Genomic DNA, 21,203 nt, shown 5'->3' with positions numbered 1-21,203 from the left:
GCACAGAGAAGCTAAAAGTCCAAAGTCACACAGCTAGTAAGTGGCAAAGCCAGATTCAAAACCAGGCAATCTGCCTGCAATATTACTGTGCTATCCTGCCATTCATCGCCAGCTCCCTCAACATATCATTAAAAAAAAAAGAAAGAAAGAAAGAAAGAAGAAAGAAATTAAACCAAAAGATAGTTGCAGGGACATTCAACTAAATTCTGATGTTTCCCAGGCTTAGATGATTTATTTAATATAAATTTTAATTTCATTTTACTATCAATTTTTACATCTGTTTCTCCTTTTTTATGACCCTGCCCCCCTGATGCTTTAATTGGGTGTTTAATCTGCCTGCTGGATATCTACCACCAGTCCACACCAGCTTTTGGCAGCATGGTGAGGCAGGTGAAGGTTATTTTCCTAGAATCTAAATTTACCATAAGCATTCCCTTCCATACTCCTGAAAAACCAATGGGACTATCTTGTTGTTAATGCTTAGAGTTGGCTGCTATGGCTAATGTATTAACAGATAATCAAGGTGTTTACCAGATTAGAAACCTCTAAAGGGCAGACAACCTGTTTTATTCAACTTTGTATCCCCTGCATTTAACATAGTGCTGGTAAATACCTATTTAAAATACATACTCAACTTCACTTTTTCAATGAGTGAAAAGTAAATAATATGAGATCCTTTTAGGCATCTTTGCAGTTCAAAAGGAGTGGTAGATATTACCAGAAAACTTTTGGAAACAGAAAGCCCTGCAGGCCAACCTTTTACCCTGTCAGTTCTCCCTACTGCAAATTGAGTCATTTTCTTGGGAATTCCTAACCACAGTGGTTTTTTTTAGGAGATGACCTTCAGGCTACCACTTCACATTTCTCTCTGGCTTTCACAGGGCCTGAAAGACCAAGTTACCTTAGGAGATTCTCTCTTCCACTTAAGACTGGATCCAAACTATACTAGAATGTTTTCTTTGAGTTTGGGTAACTTCTACTTAGTCACTTAGAATAATAAAACACAAACCACATGTCACCAAGCCAGTAGCTCAAGGACCATACATAAAGACTGGAGATGTGTTTCAGTTGGCTAGCCCAGTATTTTAAAGATAAGGAAATTCTCCATTTAAATACATATTTAAAGCTTCTCTTTAAAAAGTTGAGGATCTGGTAGCCTTAGGCCCATATTCCATCATGGCAAACATAAGCAGTAGTTGAGTGGTGGCTATTTGCTTTAGATGGAGCATGTCCACTTCAGGTAATCATAATGACCCCTATTAATTACCTTACATCCAGCCAAATTACTCATTTATATTACCTGGCTAGCCACTGTTGCCCTTAAATCCATCCTGTCCATTAGCACAGTACTATTCTTTTGAGTCCTGATTTCATCCATTCATTCAACTAATATTTACTAAGCACTGCAAGAATTCTTTGTTTTCAAACATGTTAAGATAGTTAATTCATCTAGTATCAAATGCTACAATCAATCTGAAATATACCATGTGTTTCTTACACATTTAACACTATGTATCCTTTATTTTTTTAAGCTTCATAAATATACATTATAGCATCAATTTTCAATACAAAATGATGATTAAGAGTTGGCCTATTCAAATCACCTCAAGACACAGTTAAACAAAATAAATAAGGAATACTTAAGGACATACTAGAATGTTAAAATTTCAAAAATCTCCTGTCAATCTAAATTATTTTTAAGGATTGTTTTCCATAATCATATCTTATCTAGTGGAAAAAGTACAAGAATACAGTAAATCACAAGTTTCACAAAGGAGCAATTTTTCAATAAAAATTTTTTTCAAGGGGGAATATGATAAAGAACTAAATTTCTTACACATGAAATCTTTGGTAAAAGCATGCCTACTTGCTGACCTATTAAGAGTCAAACCGGAGGCCTATGTGATTAATAGTGACAATAAAGAACAGCAGAAAAAATGTTTACCTGGTATTTTCAATTCTCCTTACCTTGTTTTTAGGTTTCACTTCACCACAAAGCTTCATAAGGTCTGAAGAGAGTGAGCTATGTGCAAATAAGTAATTAAACACATGATTAAAAGGGAACTTATAGAAAACTGTATGTCCTCTAATGAGTACAAGTATGGAAAAAAATTTATATGCCTACAGAAAACACAGAAAGACAATATTTAAAATCAAAATAAACTAAAATAGTCCATTTTCCTTCCTTAAATATCCCAGTATTTTTATTTTAAAGTTTTTGATGGTTAAGCATTACTTAGTTTGGCTTCCATATTACTGTTTCTAGTTCTCTTCACTTAGCCATAAAATCCAAAATTATTTGTTTTATGGTAATTGTTTGATGCACAGGATAAAAGTATTAAAAATATTACAGAAATAAGTCAAATCTATAAAGTTTCTAAAGCCTCTCTTACCTTCCTTCTGATCCTGGGCTGTTCAAAGGTACATCCTCATCAGTGCTGTCCTCTACATTTTCTAAAAAAATGTCCAAAATGTAAGTATTATCCACATGTCACAATTTGAATGATGACTGTAATCCCTATGCTATAATAAGCATCAGCCTAAGTTCTCTCAATATGGGCACTTTGGTTTTAGTAACTGAATCAAATTAGAAATGTAAAAAAATATTTCTAAGAAACTCCTTTGATTACATGTCCTAGGATGAGAAAAATATGTTCAAAATAGGAAAGCTATGAGTTGAATGGTAAAACAAAGAACAGCATTCACAGGATGGAAATGAGATCATGTATTTATCAGAGTATGTATAATTATTTATATATTTTTCAGAGTATGTATTTATCCCACACCATCCATTTATCCCATGTATGAAAAACCACTGAGTAAAACAGAAGATTAAAGTAAATGCTGCATGCGCTCCCTTTAATGTACTGAGCCAACTTCAAAAACCACATAGGTATGAACATAGTTGTTGTACTTTATCAGTATTCCAACTTATATATTTTCCTTTATTTTTATTTTTGTTTTCAAGTAGAGAGAGGGCATGTGTGTGTGTGAAGGTATTCAGGAGTTACATACCAGCATGCAGCTCATTCACATGTACATAAAAGACTAAAACTACAGGTTTCCATGCAACAGTTTTGTAGATAAATACAAACAAACCACTGCTATTTCAGAACAACTGTAGCACACTAATAAAAAGAGAGGAAAAAGCAAACATATAAAACTAGTAGGAAGTCAGTAAATAAAACAGCCACTGAAAGTAAATTATTTAAAATGTCAGTGAGCCCCTAACACAGGTGCAAGTTTTCAAAACTTATACATTTTATTATAAAGCCATTCCACAAAACTAAAGGCAATATTATCAACAATATATACGTTGGGGACCTCCCTGGTGGTCCAGTGGTAAAGAATCCGCCTTCCAATGCAGGGGATGTGGGTTCCATCCCTGGTCAGGGAACTAAGATCCCACATGCCGCAGGGCAACTAAGCCCGTGCGCCACAACTACCAAGCTTGCGCGCCTCAACAAGAGAGCCTGCCTGCCGCAAACTACAGAGCTCATGTGCTCTGGAACCCACGCGCTGCAACTACAGAGCCCACGTGCCCTGGAGCCCGTGTGCCACAACTAGAGAGAGAAAACCCACACACCACAACTAGAGAAGCCCAGGCGCCGTAACTAGAGAGAAACCCGAGCAGACTGTGCACCGTAATGAAAAGATCACTTGTGCCTCAACAAAGATCCCACGTGCCACAACTAAGACCCGATGCAGCCAAAAAAATAAGGAAAATAAATAAATAAATAAATATTAAAAAATAATTATATATATGTCAATGAAAAATATACAGCATTCATCCCCCTTTAACTTTTACTTTTATATCATACAGGTGGATTATGCTCATAAGTCAACTAATTCCTTTCTCAGATGCTCCCATTCTTCCTCACTGTTTAGCAGGTACTTCAATAGAAATTCAGTAATACTTGATAGCATTATCTAAAATGGAGCCCATCTAGGACCCACACAAAGGGAGTTTACTTTCTGAAATAAGCAAAATGGTGGTCTTTAAGGCAATGTGTATCTCAAAGCCCACGCTTGCAGGCTGGAGGATGTTCTTCACAGAAAGGATAATTGAGTGCTAAGGTGACTGAATTAGTCAATAACATAGAAAATGTAAAGAAATGACAAATCTAGTCTATATTTTTCCATGTATAAAAGCAGGCTAAGATTGACTAGTAATTTTCTTGTAGGGAGTGATGAAACAAGTTAGTATATTAAATATCATATGAGTGCTCAGTAAAAACTACTTAGCTCCTGCATATGCATATATGCCTTATTTAGAGATAATTACAGTTTGACATAACCAACCTAGCCAGAGGATACAACCCTCCACCCAGGCATTCATCAAATTAGACACCTCTTCAGGACTGAGCTTTGTCTGTAGCACTACAGCCATCTGGGCAGCAGGACATGCCATCACCTCACTGCTCTACTCTCAACTCTAAGAACATAATTCCAGCCCAACACCAGCTTCTTTTCTCATCACTGAGCATTAAAGCTAAAAACAGAGACTTAAAACTTCGAAATGCTTTAAAGTTCATCCATATTGGTACATAGCTGCATAATCTCACATCACTAGAAGTTAACCAAACAGTTACTATTAAAGTCTTTTTTAAAGTTTATATAGGTATATAGATATGTATATATGTATGTATATGTGTGTGTGTATATATATATATACATATATATATGTATATATATATATATATATATATATATATATATATATGTAGTGTACGGAATAGAGTTAACATAGCAGCCCAGAGACTACTATCCTTAGAAAGGCCTTCTTGCAAGGTTGGACTTTGTCTGTCATCTGAAACTTGGCTCTCAGAGTATCCCTAGTCATCAGTTAACTAATGAGGGAAGTTCATTACACCTAGAACATTTGTGCAAACAATATGGCTTATGCTGAGAACTCTTGCTTTCCTTCTGGAGTCTGAAATTCTGGTATATACTAGACAAAGTATGCCTATGTGACTAGTTCCCAGTAAAAACCTCAGGTGCTGAGTGTCTAATGGACTTCCTTGGGTGTAAACTATGCACACACGTTGTTGCATTTTCATTCCAGGGGGAAAAGTGCACTCTGTGTGATGTTTCCTGGGAGGGAGAGAGCATAAGGCAGCCTGGACATGGATTCCTCCTGACTCCATCTGCGTCTTTTTCCTTTACAATCTTGTTGTGTATCCTTCCTACATTGCTCTCATGAATCTTTGCCATGAATACAACTATATGCTGAGCCCCCTGAGTCTTCTAGCAAATCCCCAAACATAGGGAAAGATCCTAGGAACACCAACATAGGTAGGGAAAAAAGAAGGGGCAAATAAAGATGTTCTTCAAAGGCTACAACAATACAAGCCTATTAACATGGAGTACCGGCCCTTGCTCCCCCTCTAGCCTTATGTTCATCATCCTATACCACATACTTGTTGCTCCAGAGCACCAACCTGCTTGAAGTCCTCATGCATACAATATTTTGGTTAGATGTCCAACCTTTAACTTACTCGCTGCTCAGAGTGATGCTTCTGCCCAGCCCCTTTCCACCTTGTCTCTTGCCTGGCTAAATCTTTTTCTTCATTTATGTTTCAGCTCAAATTTAACCCCCTCCAGAAGGCCTTCATCAACTCCTCCATTCTTGTTGGGTAGCCCCATTCTGTGCTCCCATAATTCCCTGTACATATCTCAATCTCTGCCCTCTCTGCAATGTATCATAATCTGTTCATGGTCTGTCACCCTCAGCAAGGTATCAAGTCCATGAGGGCAAGATTCTGTGTCTTATTTATCTTTGAATCCCAGCACCCAGCCCAAAGTTGAGATAAATTGAAACTAAATAAATATTTTTTAAAGCAATGAATATAATATGACTGTCTAGTTTCTGTGTATTTAACTTCCATGTTTTTCTCCTTCCATGCTTTTCTTCCAAGAACCTCTGGTCTAGATTATGGCCTTAGGGAAAATTTATGCCATGAGTCACAGGTTATATCAGCTGAATGTGTTTCCCCTCTCTGCTTTTGACCCTTCTTTAAGCTACAGATAATTGAAAGTTGTTTGAAAGCTGTGAGAAAGTAACAATGCACATCAAATAGCAGTTTAATATTTTCTGCACAAAAGGACATCAAAGAGGGCACTGCATTTTTCTTCCAAGTTAAAAGAGATAATGGACTTAAATAAGAATTTACTTATTACTATAAATTGAGCCACTAAGATGAAGAAGAACAAAGAAAAGTCAGAGGAGGAGGAGGGGGAGAAGAACAAGAGGAAGGAGGAGGAAGAGGAAGAGGAAAAGAAACATGCTTAATGGCACATGGAATGGCAAAAATTCTGGTGATAATTCAGAAATTTGGGCAGCCTAACATGATTCCTTAATATAACCAATCCTTTTTCTACCTGTTTTTGTTATAGCTTGAGCAGGATAAAAGTTGTAGCCTGTCCATATCTGTATTATGGAATTGATCTCAAGGAAATACTATTTTGAGATTTAACACACAGGGTAAACGTCTAAAAAAATCAAATAGCGCATGTATTTTATTTGCATCGTTTAAAATAAATTCAGATTCATAGGTTATGTTTATTTTAATAACCCAGAGAGGAAATTACATTTAATCTTTCAGTTACATTCCTCTCCGTCAAGTATAAGTATTAGAAAATTTTGACAGCTGCGTGATTAGAAAAAAAAAGTTAAGATCAGATTTTGACATAATTTTAATAAAAACTGCTCCAAAATAATCATTCAGGAAAATTGCAAGTAATAAAATTACACTGATACTCCTGATCCTTCATGTATATAACCACTAGGAGGAGTATAGATATTACTCATGAATGGGCGTAGTTCACATGAATGTTGTAGTGGCAAGGGAGAATGTCAAAAATCTCAATACTCAGTGATCTCTAAAGCTCTAACTTGAAAATATTATAATTATAAATAATGTTTTAATCTGTTCATATAAAATCCTTTGGATAGTTTTATTCAATTTACAATATTAAAATATACGTGGCTTAATTTTATAAAACTTAAGAACAGCTGAGAATCTAGCAAATATATATGAAAGACAAATATATATAAAAGATAAATAACACAGAAAGTTATTTATGAGGGTAAAACAACAGATTCAAGTTAACAGATAGATTTAAAAATTAAAAAGGAATATATGTTCCATTTTTTCCTACAAGAAAGAGGGGCTTATGAAACTGGAACCAAATCTGGAGTTCAAATAATAAAATAGAAAAATAAACATACTTCTTTAAACATCTAAGAACTTAAAAATCAGGAAATGTGTAAGAAAGACAAAAGACTTAGTATGTTTGTGGTCACAGATACATTTCATAAAAGATCATGCAAAAACCAGCTGGCTGCCAATAAAAATTTTTAAATAAGATGTACCACAATTAGTGTACATGAACAATTAGTAATTCATGCAGCTGTAGGGTACACAGAAAGCTAAACATACTTACCTAATGGTACGCTATCTAGATCTGTGTAAATAACAGCAAAAAGGAAACAAAAAGCAATACTCCAATCAAAACAAATCCAATGTTAAGAACTCTCATATAAAACAAGATTATGTACCATTTATAAGATATGTAGAATAGATGCCATAGCAAACACTTATAAATTTATTTTTTAAGGCAGTTAGATATGTAAAGTAATGAAACTTGGTTAATACTTTAAATAATTTAAACAACCAATTCAGAAGCATGGTTGATCTTATTTATTCATAAAAACTAATTGCTTAATAATGCTAAGTAAGCCTTTTTAAGTTGCTAATCATTTCTTGCAATGACAATAATTACATCCCCCAAAATTTATACATGCAAATTAAAGCAGGAATAATTATCAAAAGCATAAGTAAATATAGCATCTATTCAGTCAAGCTATAGGGAAAAAAGGTAGCATATAGCATACTCAAAGAGCAAAGTTACCATGCAATTTATTTAACTAAAATTTAATCCAAATTACCTTGTAAAGCATGACCTAGTAAAGCATCTAGCTCAGGATTTAATTCTGCTTTCTCTTTCAACATGTGGAATAAGAGCTGGTTTTGTGTAGCACTGGTTATTTCAGTTTGTTTAAGCCGACCTTCAAGTACTTTAATTTGAGCCTCTTTCTGGGCAGCCTGAAGACCCTATAACAAACCCCCCCCCCAAAAAAATTTATCTTAGATTATACAAAACAGAATCTACCACACAAAGATCTGTATCAAATAGCAAATGCGTATGATGTATGGACTTTGACATTAAATAGATCTCGATTCATCCCAGCTCCTGCACTTGCAAGCTCGTTAACCCTGAGCAAGTTACCTTATCTTTCCGATTCTCAGTTTCCAAATATGCAAAATGATATGAATGATTCTTACTTCCTTCCACATTGTGAGGATTAAGTGAGAGAACAAACCATTAAAGGTCTAGCACAGTCTCAATGTGGGAAAAAAGGTGAGTCAGAAATTATCACCTTTAACATTTAGGCAGAAGTTTCTGAAGATAAGGAGAGTGCAACTGTATTTTTTCCTTTCTGATTTTTTTGAGCTGTAAAGAATCATTATTAAATCAAAATTATGATACTAAATTTGTCTGCACCCTAAGAGATTTTTCTTTTAACTTTTCCTTTGTTAAAGTGAAAAAGAAAGCATTTATTCTTTAAGTTGTTTACCTGTTCTAATACACAAGCACAATAGATGAGAAGCTAACGGAATTGATGTAAATACTGCTGAGTTTTCTTAACTCTAAGGAAAGGTAAAAGGAACACTTTCTATTTAAAAACAATCTTCCTCCTTATTACAAAGGAAAGGGTCACTAGAGAAAGATAAGCAAAATTGCAATGAATTAACCAAAGCTTAGGTTTTCAATAATAGTGTAGTTAGAACTTACCTTATTGATGCCCATTGACAGGAAGTGATCTAGCAGGTATCTGGCTTCTGTAAGTGTACAAGCATTAATGACTGCAGTGACATCCAACGTTTCTCCTTCTTCCTACATCAAACCAACATATGATGTATCATTACCTTGAGCTGAATGTATTTAACAGAAGACAAAGCCATTGTTTCATGCATTTATTTGATATTATTGGATTAGCTAATGTGACTCCTCAGAAAAGTATAAAATATGATCCCTACACTCCAAGAAACATATGGTCTAGTTTAAAAGACAAGACATTTGAACAGTTAAGAACTCAAGGTTGATTAATAAATTATATATGTCTTTTGTAAACAATAATAATATCACAGAATATGCAGAGAAATGGAAAGCAGGCAGGGAGTGGTATACATGCAAAACCTAAGAATCACATTAAACCATAGATAGAAAATCCCTTCATATAAAAATTCAAAGTGTTTTTAATAACAAAAAATACTTCTTATTAAGTCATTAAACATTTTTTTAGTTACAAACCTTTGCTTCTTCCATCTGCATGATGTTGGCTTGACAATCAGAAATACTGTCATTGATATAATCTATATTAGCAGTTAATGACTCCATCTCCTCATTGATGTTAACCACATTTTTATCTCCCTCTCCATTTTCCTTGACTATCTTTTCCCTTCTTTTTGAAAGTTTCTCTCGTCTTTTTGTGAGTTCTTCCCTTTGCTATTGAGAAAAGAGATTGGATTTTAAGAAATTATGTTCATCTAGGACCTTGAGAACATTATGCCAAATGAAATGAGGCAACAGAAGGGCAAATACTGCAGGATTCCACTTATATAAGGCAACTAAAAGAGTCACACTCATAGAAGCAGTAAATAGAATGGTTGCTACCAGGGGCTGGGGGAAGGAGGAAATGGGGAGCTGCTGTTCAGTGGATATAAAGTTTCAGTTATGAAAGATGAGTAAGTTATAGACTTCTTCTTTACAACATTGTGCTTATAGCAAACAACACTGTGCTGTACATTTAAAACTGTGTTAAGAGGGTAGCTCTCATATTATCTGATCTTACCACAATTAAAAAAAAGAAATGGAGATAGCCTCATCCACCAGAGGGCAGACAGCAGAAGCAAGAAGAACTACAATCCTGCAGCCTGTGGAACAAAAACCACATTCACAGAAAGAGAGACAAGATGAAAAGCAGAGGGCTATGTACCAGATGAAGGAACAAGATAAAACTGCAGAAAAACAATTAATTAAGTGGAGATAGGCAATCTTCCACAAAAAGAATTCAGAATAATGATAGTGAAGATGATCCAGGACCTCGGAAAAAGAATGGAGGCAAAGATCGAGAAGATGCAAGAAATGTTTAACAAAGACCTAGAAGAATTAAAGAACAAACAAACAAAGATGAACAATACAATAACTGAAATGAAAACTATACTAGAAGGAATGAATAGCAGAATAACTGAAGCAGAAGAACAGATAAGTGACCTGGAAGACAGAATGGTGGAATTCACTGCTGTGGAACAGAATAAAGAAAAAAGAATGAAAAGAAATGAAGACAGCCTAAGAGACCTCTGGGACAACATTAAACTCAACAACATTCACATTATAGGGGTCCGAGAAGGAGAAGAGAGATTGAAAGGACCAGAGAAAATATGTGAAGAGATTATAGTTGAAAACTTCCCTAACATGGGAAAGGAAATAGCCACCCAAGTCCAGGCACACAGCAAGTCCCATACAGGATAAACCCAAGGAGAAACATGCCGAGACACGTAGTAATCAAATAGGCAAAAATTAAAAACAAAGAAAAAGTATTGAAAGCAGCAAGGGAAAAACAACAAACAACATACAAGGGAACTTGCATAAGGTTAGCAGCTCATATCTCAGCAGAAACTCTACAAGCCAGAAGGGGGTGGCAAAATATACTTAAAGTGATGAAAGGGAAGAACCTACAACCAAGATTACTCTACCCGGCAAGGATCTCATTCAAATTCGATGGAGAAATCAAAAGCTTTACAGACAAGCAAAAGCTAAGAGAATTCAGCACCAACAAACCAGCTCTACAACAAATGCTAAAGGAACTTCTCTAACTGGGAAAGACAAGACAAGAAAAGGACCTACAAAAACAAACCCAAAACAATTAAGAAAATGTTCATAGGAACATACATATCGATAATTACCTTCAACATGAATGGATTAAATGCTCCAACCAAAAGACACAGGCTTGCTGAATGGATGCAAAAACAAGACCTATATGTATGCTGTCTACAAGAGACCAACTTCAGACCTAGGGACACATACAGACTGAAAGTGAGGGCATGGAAAAAGATATTCCATGCAAATGGAAATAAAAAGAAAGCTGGAGTAGCAATTTTCATATCAGATAAAATAGACTTTAAAATAAACAGTGTTACAAGAGACAAAGAAGGACACTACATAATGAGCAAGGGATCAATCCAAGAAGACATAACAATTATAAACATATATGCACTCAACATAGGAGCACCTCAATACATATGGCAACTGCTAACAGCTATAAAAGAGGAAATTGACAGTAACACAGTAATAGTGGGGGACTCTAACACCTCACTTACACCAACGGACAGATCATCCAAAATGAAAACAAATAAGGAAAGAGAAGCTTTAAATTACACAATAGATAAGACAGATTTAATTGATATTTATAGGACATTCCATCCAAAAACAGCAGATTACACTTTCTTCTCAAGTGCGCATGGAACATTCTCCAGGATAGATCACATCTTGGGTCACAAATCAAGGCTCAGTAAATTTAAGAAAATTGAAATCATATCAAGCATCTTTTCTGACCACAAGGCTATGAGATTAGAAATGAATTACAGGGGAAAAAACGTAAAAAACACAAACACATGGAGGCTAAACAATACGTTACTAAATAACCAAGAGATCACTGAAGAAATCAAAGAGGAAATCAAAAAATACCTAGAGACAAATGACAATGAAAACCTATGGGATCCAAAACCTAAGGGATGCAGGAAAAGCAGTTCTAAGAGGGAAGTTTATAGCTATACAAGCCTACCTCAAGAAACGAAAAAATCTCAAGTAAACAATCTAACCTTACACCTAAAGGAACTAGAGAAAGAAGAACAAACAAAATCCAAAGTTAGCAGAAGGAAAGAAATCATAAAGATCAGAGCAGAAATCAATGAAATAAAACAAAGAAAACAATGGCAAAGATCAATAAAACTAAAAGCTGGTTCTTTGAGAAGATAAACAAAATTGATAAACCATTAGCCAGACACATTAAGTAAAGGAGGGAGAGGACTCAAATCAATAAAATTAGAAATGAAAAAGAAGTTACAACAGACAGCGTCAAAAAACAAAGCATCCTAAGAGACTACTACAAGCAACTCTATGCCAATAAAATGGACAACCTGGAAGAAATGGACAAATTCTTAGAAAGATATAACCTTCCAAGACTGAACCAGGAAGAAACAGAAAATATGAACAGACCAATAACAAGTAATGAAATTGAAACTGTGATTAAAAATCTTCCAACAAACAAAAGTCCAGGACTAGAGGGCTTCACAGGTGAATTCTATCAAACATTTAGAGAAGAGCTAACACCCATACTTCTCAAACTCTTCTAAAAAATTGCAAAGGAAGGGACACTCCCAAACTCATTCTATGAAGCCACCATCACCATGATACCAAAACGAGACAAAGATACTGCAAAAAAAAGAAAATTATAGACCAATATCACTGATGAATATAGATGCAAAAATTCTCAACAAAATACTTGCAAACAGAATCCAACAACACATTAAACGGATCATACACCACGATCAAGTGGGCTATATCCCAGGGATGCAAGGATTCTTCAATATATGCAAATCAATCAATGTGATACACCATATTAACAAATTGAAGAATAAAAACCATATGATCATCTCAGTAGATGCAGAAAAAGCTTTTGACAAAATTCGACACCCATTTATGTTAAAAACTCTCCAGAAAATGGGCATAGAGGGAATCTATCTCAACATAATAAAGGCCATATATGACAAACCCACAGCAAACATCATTCTCAAAGGTGAAAAACTGAAAGCATTTCCTCTAAGATCAGAAACAAGACAAGGATGTCCACTCTCACCACTATTATTCCATAGTTTTGGAAGTCCTAGGCATGGCAATCAGAGAAGAAAAAGAAATAAAAGGAATACAAATTGGAAAAGAAGAAGTAAAACTGTCACTGTTTGCAGATGACATGATACTATACATAGAGAATCCTAAAAATGCCACCAGAAAACTGCTAGAGCTAATCAATGAATTTGGTAAAGTTGCAGGATACAAAATTAATGCACAGAAATCTCTTGCATTCCTATACACTAATGATGAAAAATCTGAAAAAGAAATTAAGGAAACAATCCCATTTACCACTGCAACAAAAAGAATAAAATACCTAGGAATAAACCTACCTAGGGAGACAAAAGACCTGTATAAAGAAAACTATAAGACACTGATGAAAGAAATTAAAGATGATATCAACAGATGGAGAGATATACCATGTTCTTGGATTGGAAGAATCAATATTGTGGAAATGACTATACTACCCAAAGCAATCTACAAATTCAATGCAATCTCTATCAAATTACCAATGGCATTTTTTATGGAACTAGAACAAAAAATCTTAAAATTTGTATGGAGACACAAAAGACCCCAAATAGCCAAAGCAGTCTTGAGGGAAAAAAACGGACCGGGAGGAATCAGACTCCCTGACTTCAGACTATACTACAAAGCTACAGTAATCAAGACAATATGGTACTGGCATAAAAACAGAAACATAGATCAATGGAACAAGATAGAAAGTCCATGAACCCATGGTCAACTAATCTATGACAAAGGAGGCTAAGATATACAATGGAGAAAAGACGATCTCTTCAATAAGTGGTGCTGGGAAAACTGGACGGCTACATGTAAAAGAATGAAATTCGAACACTCCCTAACACCATACACAAAAATAAACTCAAAATGGATTCGAGACCTAAATGAAAAACCGGACACTATAAAACTCTTAGAGAAAAACATAGGAAGAACACTCTTTGACATAAATCACAGCAAGACCTTTTTTGATCCACCTCCTAGAGTAATGGAAATAAAAACAAAAATAAACAAATGGGACCTAATGAAACTTCAAAGCTTTTGCACAGCAAAGGAAACCATAAACAAGATGAAAAGACAATCTTCAGAATGGGAGAAAATATTTGCAAACGAATCAACGGACAAAGGATTAATCTCCAAAATATATAAACAGCTCATGCAGCTCAATATTAAAGAAACAAACAACCCAATCCAAAAATGGGCAGAAGACCTAAATAGACATTTCTCTAAAGACATACAGATGGCCAAGAAGCACATGAAACACTGCTCAACATCACTAATTATTAGAGAAATGCAAATCAAAACGACAATGAGGTTCACCTCACACCAGTTAGAATGGGCGTCATCAGAATATCTACAAACAACAAACACTGGAGAGGGTGTGGAGAAAAGGGAACCCTCTTGCACTGTTGGTGGGAATGTAAATTGATACAGCCACTATGGAGAACAGTATGGAGGTTCCTTAAAAAACTAAAAATAGAATTACCATATGATCCAGCAATCCCACTACTGGGCATATATCCTGAGAAAACCATAATTCAAAAAGACACATGCACCCCAATGTTCATTGCAGCACTATTTACAATAGCTAGGTCATGGAAGCAACCCAAATGCCCATCGACAGACGAATGGATAAAGAAGATGTGGTACATATATACAATGGAATATGACTCAGCCATAAAAAGGAACGAAACTGGGTCATTTGTTGAGACGTGGATGGATCTAGAGTCTGTCATACAGAGTGAAGTAAGTCAGAAAGAGAAAAATAATTATCGTATATTAACACATGTATGTGGAACTTATAAAAATGGTACAGATGAACCGGTTTGCAGGCCAGAAGTTGAGACACAGATGTAGAGAACAAATGCATGGACACCAAGGGGTGAAAGCCGCGGGGGGGGGTGGGGATGGTGATGTGATGAATTGGGCGATTGGGATTGACATGTATACACTGATGTGTACAATATTGATGACTAATAAGAACCTGCTCTATAAAAAATGTTTAAAAAAAGAAAGAAATGATATTCATCTATTCATATACAATGCAGACACCACCCTGCAAAAAAAACTTGGCAAGTATTCAATTTACCCAGGGACCAAATTTAGAAAACTAAAATTAACAGTTAAGGGAGAGCATATCTACTTTCTATTTTCCACACCTTGAGGAGCCTATTCATATCAGCCTCCATATTGGAAATAGTCATTTTCTGCATGATGATGTCTGTGACCCTGCGTTCAAGAAGCTGCCACTTCATGCGAGCTGTCTTAGAAGTAAACACTCGGCCTGTCAATCCTTTCCTCAGATATTTTTTTCTAGAATCATATAAAAGCAGACAAACATAGTTACTTATTTGCTTATTTGATTATGTACTGCCAAATAATGAGCTGTTTTTCATTTAAGTTCAACATTCAGTAATGCAAAGATTATGTCAGGAGGAATAGAAGAATCATGTTGACCTGGTTCCATTTGTCGTGGGTGTTGGTAAGGCCTGGACTCTTGCCACAGGAATTCTCATTTTCTGCTGGGCTCCAGCCCTTGATGCATCTGTTTCTATGGTGGTTGCACTGGAACCTGTGTCCTGAACAGGGGTATCAGATGAGCTCAGCTTCCGAGTGACTTTCCCAGCCACTTTATCTGACATGGGCCTTACTTGCCGACGAAGAGCTGTAACCTGAAATAGCAACAGAGATTGACTCATGCTCTTAGTCTATAGAAATACATCATTTATCTCAAAGCCAGAATGTTTCCTCCAAATGGTCAACTTGCCTCTTCTGTTTTGCGACGAAGAACCACTTCTTGGTTTCTTTTTTGGGCTTCTAGAAGTCTAAGTTGATGCTATAAAATAATATTGAATAAGTTAAAATAGGAAACTGAGAGATATAATACTTCCTACTCCTGCATTAACATGTTTCCCCATTCCACTCGGAACTGTAAGGGTTCTTAGCAGCATCTGAGCTAACACTCAGCTTGCATCCATTACTACAGATATAGATATTTTATTCCAATAAACACAAAGGCATACTTATATAGCCATTTCTCTATGAAAATAAAAACTTATCTCTGTGACACATACTTTTATTTAGCAAACACTTATATAGGGCTTACTATATACAAATACTTTTCTAAACGTTTTACAAATATTGTCTCATTTCATTTTTGCAGGACATTTTGTTTTGGTTGCTGGCTAAGGCATGATTAGGAAAAAACACAGCTTAGAATATTTTCAGTATTCTAAGAGGCATCTTACAATATATACAGTAGTTATAAACTATTTTAAACATAGGGAGAATATATATTACTTGTATTAGCACTTTATAGTAACTTTGGAAATGTTATTTCCAAATAACATTGGAAATAAATGTTTTATTGTTGGACAATAAAACAAACTGGCTACCAATTTGTTTTTTAGGTAGTCTATATGATAAAGACAATTAATTATTAATTATTTTAAGCCACTTTCTAGGGATATAATTTAGGAAATAATCTTGATCACAATAGTCTTGATCACAGATAGCCTTGATCACAAATGTCACTTCTAGGGCTTTAATTCTGTGATGTAACAAATAACTCTCCATGTTCTGTATCCCAAATTCAAACAGATGATACATCTCAAGTTTATACATATTCTTATGTTATCAGATGGGCATTCTTTGAGAAAAGGAAGCTATCTTATCACTGACATATCTTAATTGCCTACACAATAATAGACATAGAAGCAAAGTTAATAAACCTTTTTTTAAATGAATGAACTATCAAAAACTAAAATTAACCTATAGTTTTAAGCTTCTTACTACATTTAATTTCTTCATATTAAAAATCAAATCTCAAGCTCATTCATTTTTTTTTGTATGATATACAAACATATTTGGTTCTCTAAGTGTTCAAAGTTGAATATTACAAGAAACAATATAGACAGGAGTTGAATATGCACACAAAGCAACAAATTAAAGGGAGGAGAACATCTGAAATGGTAGCTTTGTATGTGATTAGCCAGCCTCTGATCTTTATAATAGAATAGAGACATCATATGTTGTGGATAAGATTCAAAAGTTCAATCCCAGGAGTTAATTGTTCAATATTAATCTCTCTATAAATCATATGAATTAGTAATAAAGAAATAGGTAGCATACATTGTAAGGAAATTATTCCTGTTATCCAAAAGTTTTCATTAAAAACAAAATAAATAGCCCAAAAGTCAAAACAACCTAAATGCCAGCCAATCGAGGAATGGATTAGCAAAATGTGCTCTATACATACAGCCATAAAAAGGAATGAACTACTGATACATGCTATAACATGGATGAACCTTGAAAACATGCTAAAATGAAAGAAGCCAGACACAAAAGGCTACATATTGTATGATCCATTTTTATAAAATGTCTAGAATAAGCAAATCCATAGACAGAAAGTAGATTAGGAGGCAGGGAGGAATGGAGAGTGATTGCTAATGGGTATGGGGTTTCTTTTTGGAGTGATGAAAATGTTCTGGAATTAGAGTGGTGACTGTTGCACAAATTTGTGAATATACTAAAATCTTGAATTGTATCGTTTAAAACAGTGAACTTTATGGCATATAAATTTTGTTTTTTTAAAAAAGCAGAAAAAAAAGACTAGACAATATGTTAAAATGTACTTCTACTCGATTCCAGTAGGAATGTATTGGTATAAACAAGATCTAAAATGCCCAGGAATTGAAAGTGATAAAATAGACTGATTATTAAAATACATTAATATCCTGGGAAAATAAATAAATAAATACAGTGATAAATATGGGAGTCATCTGGCTAAAATATCTACTTTTCTATCTCATTGCTCACTCTTCTCTATCCCCTTAATTTCCTCTTTACCCCCCAAAGTAGATTTCTATTTTCTAAAATATCCTGTATGTTTATGTTTTCTTCAGGGCGAATTTAGAAAAAGTTGGTGAGAAAAAAAGAACAAGGGCTGAAACCTAACTGATATTGTGGAAAGGAAGGTGATGACTTCTTTTTTTTAAGAAAAAAATGTCATAAGAAATAACTATATTGCCAAAACTTTGGAAAGAAAAAAATCCAATCAACTATAACCTATAACCCTAATACAACCACATTTAGCATATTGATATGTATCCTTCAAATTTTTCCCTCATTGTAAACAAGCATGCATATATAAAATGTTACTTTACACTTAATGTGAAATCATAGTCATTTTTCATTTTACTATGCAGTTTCCAAATCCTAATTTTTAATGAATGAATAACCACCTTTTAAATGGGATGAACCATAATTTATTTAACTGTTACCCCTACTGACACACATCTTAGTTGATTTTACAGTTTTCATTACTGCAAATAACCTTAAAGTGAAGATTTTAACACACTGTAATTTGTCTTAGTTTAAATTATTTACTTAGTCTGAGTTCATGGAAGCAGAATTCTTGGGTCAAAGAATATGAAAATTTTTATAGCCCTTAGTAAAGCCTCTTCTAGTGAAGCCTGGTTATTATTCCAGGAACATTTATAAAAATCTCTAGTGGAAGCTGTCTTTGGAACCATCTTAAAATTACTATCTTATATAATACTGCAACTACTTCCTTGGTCTCCCTAGAAATAACCAGTCATTATTTGTCATTTTCTTCCATCTGATCATCTAGGAAATACGCCTCCAATAAAATTTATAATAATATTATAGTGTTTTTTCATAAACTTTTATATGGAATTACTATAATCTACATACTATAATAAATGCCAAATTATAAAATGCTTATTTATTGTCCTTAACTGTATTTAATAAAGTTATCAAAAAATTTCTTTCATTTATTGAACAATCTTGTTGATGTACAATGTTCTTACATAACTGAGAGTTAAAGTCCACTCACATCTCTTTTACGTTGATCCTTTTTCAATTGAGCAATCTCTCTGTTTCTTCTAGACTCTGTCAATCTGGCTTTTTCTTGTTCTTCTTTCATTTGTTTCATTAAGCGAACCTAAAATATTAGGTAAATACATCTATTGCGATTACCCTATCACAATATTCATTAAATAAATCACCTGTATGGAAAAATGTTCTTAGGATTCTGAATATTTAACAAGAAAAAAATGTGGAATTTTGCTACACATTAAATGGTCAATTCTTATTTTTGTAAGATTAATATATTTATATTTCTAATACATTTCTAACATACTTCTATCAAATTGCTTAGTGTTCTATGCTTTTTATATTCAACGTCCAACTGTTCTATAACTTGAATGATTTTTTGGTATCTAACTTATTATCAGTAGCTGTGTGACCTTGAACAAGTTACTTAACAACTCTAGACTTTGGTTTTCTCATCTATAAAATGGAGGTAATAGTTCTATGGGATTGGATTCCTCTGAGAATTCAATGAGTTAATACCTGCACTGTGCTTATAACAGTGCCTGGCACATAGTAAGCACCTAGTTATTTTAGCCATTTTTGCTGTCATCAGCAACTACACAACATAATAATCTACTTCTTAAATCATTTCCACATTTCCTATTTTAAGGAAACAACATTGATTTTCATGCCAAAAGTTAAGAATAATCCATTCCACCACAAAAACAATAACAGATTAGAATTCACATACTCTCTCTGGTCAAGGGAAGAAAACTTGTACTTTTCTATTCATGGGAATGACAACCACCAAATTCAAGATAGTGGTTACCTCTCAGGGAAAAGAGAATATGATCAGGAAGAGATATATTGGAAGCTTTGTGCATATCAGCAATGTTTAATACCTTAAACTAGACAGTGGATATATTGTTCATTATGTTATTATCTGTGCTTTCTTGCATGTTTGAAATATTTTATATTTTTGTTAAGTTTGTATAAGAGTTTTGTTTTGTTTTGTTTTTAAAGTCAGAGAAGGCTTGCTGACCACAGGATTTTCAGCTACTCCAAAGAAAGACTTTGACTATAGATGACTTAACTGCCAAAAGGAAGTGCATCATTTCTAAGACTGGGTTACCTTTTATTGAATACAGGAAGAACCACAATAATTTTTTTTGGTCCCAAAAGACACAAGCATCACCAACATCTACCGTTAATGGAAAATATAATCAATACCTTTGTTTTTTTCATTTCCATCACATCCTGCTGTAATTTCTTCAATTGCTTTTCATATTGGGACTGATTTTTAAGCAACCTTGCATGCTCTTTTTGAGCTGTCTGAAGTCTCTGCAGTTCTTTATTCATGGCTTGCAGTTTCTTTTCATATTCAGACCTAACTTTTTTTGCTTTTTCTTCTGAGTAAGATTCCACTGAGCCTAAATGACCAAACAATATTTGTATTTGTTTGTGTGAGATACAGATTTTTATTTCACAGATTTACAACTCATGACCTTAGACAAGAACTACCTCCTAAATACAAACCTCAGGAGGCCAGGATGCCTTTCAATCACTCTGCCTTTTAATATCTACTCTTATTTAACAATTATTGAAGTTTTTATCTTTTTAATTTAAAAAAAGTTCCCAGCATAAAGCAAGGCATTAAAACAATTAGCCACAACTTTGGAAAAAAAATTAAATAGCCTAGACAGGTACCAGCATGAAAAAACAAAATAAACAGTAATATTTAACATAATGGGACAAATTAACATTTAATGTGACTTCTAATATAATTTTTTTCTTGTAAAGGAAGACAGGATAAAAATCTATTTTGACAATTTAGTTTGCACTTTAATTTGAATTAAATATAATTCTTACCTAAGTTTTGAAGCACCTGGTCTCTTTCAAGCTGAGTGTCCCGAATTTTATGTTGCAGCATCATTAGCTTCTCTTCATACTGCTTTTTCAGTGTCTGCAGTCTTTTCTGGCTGTTTTCTAGTTCATCAATCAGCTTTTGCTTGATTGCAATTTCACAAGTAATGTTTGCTAAGTCTGCCTGATAATTGGCTATTATAAAAGAGGAAAATAAAAATTCTGGGATAGGCTATAATAAGAGCATGACAACCATCGTCTGTATCCAAGTATTCACTTGGCAGCTGTAAGGAAAATATCCTGAATATACCAAAAATTAAAAAAGGTCAAAAAGATACAGAGTGTTCACTTTGGTCAAGGACAAGAGATACCATTTGCAGCAAATAAGAATGGAAGTTACACAATGACTAAATCCAATAAGAGAAGAACATGAGCCTTGGAGGGCATATATAGGCCAGCAATTATAAAAGGTGCTTTCATCAAGGATGAAATGGAGAATGCTAAGAGTTTTC

The 21,203-nt window shown here is 34.3% G+C and overlaps 1 protein-coding gene across 18 annotated transcripts in view; it reads right to left on the bottom strand.

The window, feature by feature from the left end:
- KIF21A (kinesin family member 21A) overlaps positions 1 to 21,203 on the bottom strand; it is a 172,279-nt gene that overhangs the window by 26,500 nt on the left and 124,576 nt on the right. For 14 of the 18 annotated variants that reach the window (XM_082419234.1, XM_082419230.1, XM_082419240.1 and 11 more), the window contains 12 exons: positions 20,698 to 20,886; positions 20,059 to 20,258; positions 18,851 to 18,958; positions 15,761 to 15,829; positions 15,451 to 15,665; positions 15,153 to 15,306; positions 9,379 to 9,573; positions 8,860 to 8,961; positions 7,952 to 8,117; positions 7,447 to 7,467; positions 2,394 to 2,454; positions 1,969 to 2,023 (listed from right to left, as the gene is read on the bottom strand). In XM_082419234.1, the coding sequence (XP_082275360.1) occupies positions 1,969 to 2,023; positions 2,394 to 2,454; positions 7,447 to 7,467; positions 7,952 to 8,117; positions 8,860 to 8,961; positions 9,379 to 9,573; positions 15,153 to 15,306; positions 15,451 to 15,665; positions 15,761 to 15,829; positions 18,851 to 18,958; positions 20,059 to 20,258; positions 20,698 to 20,886 (1,535 nt within the window). The remainder of the gene's footprint in view (positions 1 to 1,968; positions 2,024 to 2,393; positions 2,455 to 7,446; positions 7,468 to 7,951; positions 8,118 to 8,859; positions 8,962 to 9,378; positions 9,574 to 15,152; positions 15,307 to 15,450; positions 15,666 to 15,760; positions 15,830 to 18,850; positions 18,959 to 20,058; positions 20,259 to 20,697; positions 20,887 to 21,203) is intronic. The other 4 variants (XM_082419242.1, XM_082419246.1, XM_082419239.1 and 1 more) reach the window with 1 other exon arrangement.

Source organism: Balaenoptera physalus (genome assembly GCF_965194825.1).
Source record: "Balaenoptera physalus genome assembly, chromosome: 13".
Classification (NCBI taxonomy): domain Eukaryota; kingdom Metazoa; phylum Chordata; class Mammalia; order Artiodactyla; family Balaenopteridae; genus Balaenoptera; species Balaenoptera physalus.
Note: the sequence above shows the minus strand (reverse complement) of the source record. Positions and strands in the feature narration are given on the sequence as shown.